The 5,896-nt window shown below is 46.5% G+C and overlaps 1 protein-coding gene across 1 annotated transcript; it reads right to left on the bottom strand.

Moving 5' to 3' along the window:
• Positions 1-3,718: 3,718 nt before the first annotated feature.
• LOC109374973 (C-C motif chemokine 7) lies at positions 3,719-5,647 on the bottom strand. Its single transcript, XM_019630039.1, has 3 exons — positions 5,497-5,647; positions 4,567-4,681; positions 3,719-4,185 (listed from the first exon to the last, which is right to left on the bottom strand). The coding sequence occupies exons 1-3, from the start codon at positions 5,570-5,572 to the stop codon at positions 4,083-4,085; spliced, it is 294 nt and encodes a 97-aa protein (XP_019485584.1). The 5' UTR covers positions 5,573-5,647; the 3' UTR covers positions 3,719-4,082.
• Positions 5,648-5,896: the final 249 nt, after the last annotated feature.

Genomic DNA, 5,896 nt, shown 5'->3' with positions numbered 1-5,896 from the left:
TGGACATGCCCTTCCTTGGTGGCGGTCATTGCTTGTCTCTAGCTCACAGAAGATTTAAAAGTTGCTTGATAGCTAGAACAACCACAGCCTTTTCCAGTCTTAGCTTCCGATTTTCTTGGCAATATAATTCCCCCAAGAAAAGAACTAGGACTTTTTTGAAATACCAGTAACAACATGCAAAGTCCCTCCGTCCGCCGTAGCCCTTGGCTGATTTCTCTTCCTCCACACCTGGCCCAGGCCTCTCTTTGAGGCTGAGGACCCCAGGCTTGAATGGGAATGCCACACTCGAACCTGCTCTCTTCTTGAAGCCACACTATCCGACTGAAATGTTTTGTGGGTACTTTCTTGTTCAAAGCCTTTGAAAAATTCCGCCTCACTGCTTGGGAGGGTGAAACAGTTGGGTTTTTGAACTCTACAAGGTCCTACATTTCTGGACTCCATAGTACTTTTCACTCCTGCTTGTAAATGTACCCAGTCTAGGTCAGAACAAAGCCCAGGCCAGAGGCTGCAGAACTGGCTGGCAACTCCAGCATCCTAAGTGTGAGACAGCTGAGGAGCACGAATCCCACACTCATCTCTGCATCTGGAGCTTCTGGGGAACTCATAAAATGAACCAATGGGAAGAGGACCCTTTCCCCATCTCAACATCCGAAGTCAGAATCCTTGGGAGTGTACTGATGTTTTGAAAGGAGCTCAGGTGACTTTAATGCACAGGAAACTTAGGAACTATTTGATGCCCAAAAGTAAGTCCATAACCACACCTATGTGGCCACCAATGAAAGGTGATGTCCACAGATCCAGATCTCAAATACCAGGTCACAGTGCCCAGCTACGTACTGTTAACATTTGCTTGGTCCCTAACCTTGGTAGCCTGGATAATGGCCCCCACCCAAAGAGGCCCACATCCTAATCCAATTCCTAGAAACTGTGATTGTTACCTGACACGAAAAAAGGAACTTTGCAGATGTAATAAATTTAGGGATCTTGAGATGGTGAGATTATCCTGAATTATCTAGACAGGCCCAATATAATCACAAATATTTTTTATAAGATAGAGGCAGAAGGGTAAGAGTTAATGATAAGATGTGATAACAGAAACAGAGGAGGAAGGGGAGGAGGAGGAAGAGGAGGAAGAGGAGGAGAGAGGGATTTTCAAGAGGCTATAATGATGGGGGAAGGTGGCCATGAGCTAAGGAAAGCAGGAAGTGTCTATAAATTGGAAAAGGCAAGAAAATTAATTCTGCCCTAGAGTCTCCAGAAAGAATGCAACCCAACTGACTGATTTTGGACATCTGACCTCCAGAATTTGATAATATATTTGTGTTGTTTTAAGCCATTAAGTTTATAATAATTTGTTGTAGTAGCCATAAGAAACGAATACAGATTTCCATAAATGTAAATAGGATGCCACTGTACCAAAGAGTAAAAAAAAAAAAAAAAGTAGAAATGGCTTTGGAACTGGGCAATGGCAGAGGCTGAAAGAAATTTTGAGCATGATAGTAAAAGCCTAGATTTCCCGGAAAAGAATCTTGGCAGCAACAGGAAATGAACGCGCCACACTTGGCATTCCCTCCTGAAACAGGGCCTGTTGCCAATGCTTTGTGCTGAATTTCATCATGCAAAGTGCAAGGAATCCCATGCTTAGCTTAAGGAAAAAAAAAAAAAAGGATTCAAGATTTCCTGAAGATGAATAGAGGTGGCTTGAAAAGGGAATGTGAACAGGTTATTTTGGGGCTTGAGCACATCGTTCTCCCCTCCCTGTTTCCTCTCTTTCCAGACCCTCCACCTCCACCGGCCTGGTACTGCAGAAACTGCTGCTCAGTAAACTATATGGTGATGCCCCATTGGTTTGCATTCCACTCCCTTTGGGGATTGCGATTTGAGATTTACTCCTGATTGGCGATCAAGGCTGCAAACAGGAGGAGAGGAGGAGAGGCAGGCAGGGCTGTTGGACCTGGCACAAGGGTCAGTGAGTTCCCTTAAGAGCTGCCAATAAGTTATCTGCTGACCGATGTATCAGGGCACTTTGGAAAGTGCTACTTGGAGTTTGATGGAATCTCTGAGCCTGAATCAGGGACTCAGGACCCGTTCAGGAATATGGAAGCAGAATCCCCTCTCTTCCCCTCCAGCCCCAGCTGGTAGAAATTGAAGTTTTCCTCGAGACGTGCTCCCAGATCGTAGAAACTAGGTTCTACTGGGTTTCTGTTTGTAACACGTTATCATCTCTATTTTATTGATGGAGTTTCACAATACCCAACCTGTGCTAAGTGACAGAGTGACTCAGTGCCAGTTCTGGATTAGAACCCAAGCGTCCTTCTTGCCAGCCAGGTTCTCTCCAGCACCTCATGCTGCTAAGGCACTGCCTGACCTAGCTTGACCCAGTAGCCATCTCCCCACCAGGCTGCGAAGGTACCATGCAAAATTCATTTAATAGGGCAATCTATCGTATATCTGCTTTTCTTAGTAGAGGGACTGTCCGTGCCTCAGTCAGTCAGATGCCTCTTAGGTAGGTCAAATGCCATGCAAGAGAATACAGACTTTCCGCAAAAGCTACCCATCCATCTAAGTGGATGACCCTGGCCTCCTGGGATTAGGATGGGGGGATAGTGGTAGAGAGAAGTACATTTTGATTTCAGGGAAGCTGACCCCTTAAAATGTGGGTTGAAGAAGGGGCTTCTTATCTGAGGTCACAGGTCTTTCTCCTCCATCTCTAACACTCAACATTTTACCCTGCTTAGCGCATGCGTTTCGGAAGCTGCCTCTTAGGCTCCATGTTCAGGCCCTCATCATCTGTTGCCTGCACCCTGCCAGTAGCCGCCTCCTTGTCCCTGCTCCTCTGAGCCTACATGGAGCCAATAAGTTACACTTCCTGAAACTCACCTCTGAACCTCTAAACATGGCATGCCCTTCTTCAGTGGACCAATATTTGCAACATCTCCTTTTAACCTATGAAGTTGAGTACTAACCTACCACCTTGGCAGTCAGCATCCTTTCTTCAACCTTCCTTTCTAAACTTCCCCATCGCTTGACACAGACGTGGACCCCCAGCTCCCACCTGATCGATTTTCTCCCTCTTTGATGTATATGTGATCATAATTTCTACCTTTAGGTACCTGCTTCCACTCTGCTTTCCCCTTTTCTTAATAATCTTGTAATTTTTAAAGAAAAAACTCATCATTCATCAGGAGAAATTCAAGTTGTCTCCTCTTTACGAAACCCTAATCTAACGATCTTATTGATGATCCCTTAAGTCTTCCTCTGATGTCCCAATACCCACAGTGTCTGCATTTCTCCAAGTTGGAGGATTAATTGAAGGGGGAGAGAGTGAGGGCAGTTATCCCGGCTAAGGGGCAGTTGCAATAGATTAAGGAAGAGACTGTGGGCAAGGCTCAGGAGCTAAGAGAAAAGAAGTGGGGGTGGGGCTCTTGCTAAACAGGTGACAAGGGTGGTTGGGATCTGGGCAAATGGTGTTGGGGACTGGAGTGGTCGTGGTGGACTGCCTGATTGGGTTTTGCCCTAAAGGTTTTTCTACAGGCACTCGGATGAGCCCACCCAGTGGAAAACAGCAGAACAGCCCACAGTTTTCTTCCTTCAAACATGCCCCCTGCCCCCCGGAACGCTGCTCCTCCCTCATCACCAAACTGATACTCAGCTTTTTAATTTCCTTCGAGAAAACACCAAAAGTCAGGTTTTGTATAAAAAAATATATATATTTTGCTCAACAGTTACATCATATTCATTTGCACAATGACATTTTTAGCAATACCTCGGAATTCAAAAAACCAGTGTTTGCATTAATGATTCTCGCAAGGAAACTCACACCATCCCCGGGTGGAACTGGAGTTACAGAGGAAAGCAATTTACTTAAGTCTCCATCTCTAAAAAACACTAGTATTCAGGGGAGATACACTTAAAACATTAATAACTTAAATAAGGTTAACATCACTTAAGGCATCATGTTTCATATTAATAAACATAGTTCATACTCTTTCAAAATAGAATAAAATAATATCAGGGGGGTACTGAGGGAAAGCTAGAAGAAAATAAATTAGGTTCAAATTCTTGGGTTGCTGAGTGAGTATTCAAGGCTTTGGAGTTTGGGTTTTCTTGTCTAGGTGCTTCATGGCCTCTTGGACCCACTGCTCCGTAGGGTCAGCACAGACCTTGGCCCGTCTGGTCTGGAAGCTGTGAGGAGAGAGGGGCACGGTTAGATGGAGTTTCATTGAGACTTCAGCCTAGGGGTGCAGCTCCTTCTGCCCTAAGAAACTCCCATGAGAAGTAGAGAAGGCAAGTAGGTGGAAGGAGGGAACCCAGGGCCAGCTGCTCCTATAGATGTCCCGGTTGAAGCCATCCTGACTTCAGGCTACAGAGACTGGGATGGTCTGAGGCAGCCCCCAGATGGAAAGTGATGCCGGGAGTCACTTCTTCCCTCGCTTCCCCACTGGGCACCTTTGGATATTGGATTAGATAGTGTAACTCTCTGAGTCTAAGGCTGTGAGGCTTTTTTATTTTATTTTTTCCCCTGAGGAAGAAGTGGACCAGAGAGGGCTAGTGCGCTCAACTCACATCACAGCTTCTTTGGGACACTTGCTGCTGGTGATTCTTCTGTAGCTCAGCAGCCTCGGTTTGGGGATGGGCTTACTGATGAAGTCATAGCAGCAGGTGGAGGAACCAAGTCCATCTAGAAATAGAACCACAAAGAGAAAACATTTCAGGATGGATTATGTTCTTCTGATCTTCATCAGAGCAGAAAAGAGTAGTAAGGAGGAGGCAAAGGGAAATCAGGAGGAGAGGTGGAAACCATTATATCCCAACACGTCTGCCTATACCTCAGAGCGATTGTAGAATGCTATACCGACTCAGTTTCTTATGCTGTAAAATGGGTATAGAGCATTGATAACAGACAGAGGGATGGACAAGCTGTTAACATGACATAAATCCTGGGAGTGTCATTAGAAGGAGCTAATAGTCCAAATTATCAGGGTCAGGGAAGATCAGTTTTGGGACCCCAGCTGTGGGTCCCCCTTTAGGCTCCAAGTAATCTATGCCTGGTCCTGAGTTTCTCTGACGCCTCTGCAGGGCTGGGTCTCTGGAAGTTGGACTGAATGAAGCACAGTCCAGACTCTGCATCTCCTCTTCTCCATCCATTGTATCTGGAAATGCCCTGCACACCCTCCGCCAGAGGCCCCCTCTCTTTGATCACCCCAACCCCCAACATTGCTGAAAGGAGCTGGGGCAGTTACTCTACTGAGGGTGTGTTTCCAGAGCTGGAGTTTTAGAAAGAGCCGGATTTGGGGTTCACAGCTGGATTTGTAACCCAGGCTTTGCCCAGGAGTAGCTGTGTGATCAGGCTCACCTCTTACCCTTCTCTGAGCTTGCTTATCTTGTAAAAGCAGTTGTCAAAGTAAGGCTGTGGGTACCCCTTCTGTTCTAATGGCCCATGGCAAGCCAGAGATGGGGTGATGTGCTTCCAAGGGAAGAAGGGGGAGGGCTTACCTGGCTGAGCCAGCACCTGGGCGCTGAAGGCGGCCACGGTGAGCAGCAGGCACAGGAGGGCAGCGGAGACCTTCATGGTGGAGCGTGAGGACAGGAGCTTCAGCTGAGAGTTGTTGGTGCCTGGCTTTGTCTCACTCTCTGTGCTCCTCTGGCTGCTCTGCCTGCCTTTTATTAAAAAGAAAAGTGGGTGGAGCAATGCTTGGCTCTAGGCAACCTAGTTGTCATCAGCAATGAATGACTAATGGAAATTTAAATGTGCTGAGCAACGTGAGCATCCTGATTTTACTGGAAGGAGAAGAGAGAAGTATTCGGGTGAGATAGGATACTTTTCCTCTCCACTGCTGAGTCCCAAAGGAGTGTGTGTGTGTGTGTGTGTGTGTGTGTGTGTGTGTGTGTGTGT

This window comes from Hipposideros armiger, unplaced genomic scaffold, assembly GCF_001890085.2.
Source record: "Hipposideros armiger isolate ML-2016 unplaced genomic scaffold, ASM189008v1 scaffold_881, whole genome shotgun sequence".
Classification (NCBI taxonomy): Eukaryota; Metazoa; Chordata; class Mammalia; order Chiroptera; family Hipposideridae; genus Hipposideros; species Hipposideros armiger.
Note: the sequence above shows the minus strand (reverse complement) of the source record. Positions and strands in the feature narration are given on the sequence as shown.

Excerpts from the sequence above, each read along its gene's own strand:
- LOC109374973 (XM_019630039.1), bottom strand. The coding sequence starts at position 5,572 with ATGAAGGTCTCCGCTGCCCTCCTGTGCCTGCTGCTCACCGTGGCCGCC. Across the intron at positions 4,682-5,496 it reads CCAGGTGCTGGCTCAGCCAG|ATGGACTTGGTTCCTCCACC; the intron begins GTAAGCCCTCCC and ends TTCTATTTCTAG. Across the intron at positions 4,186-4,566 it reads TGTCCCAAAGAAGCTGTGAT|CTTCCAGACCAGACGGGCCA; the intron begins GTGAGTTGAGCG and ends CTCTCCTCACAG.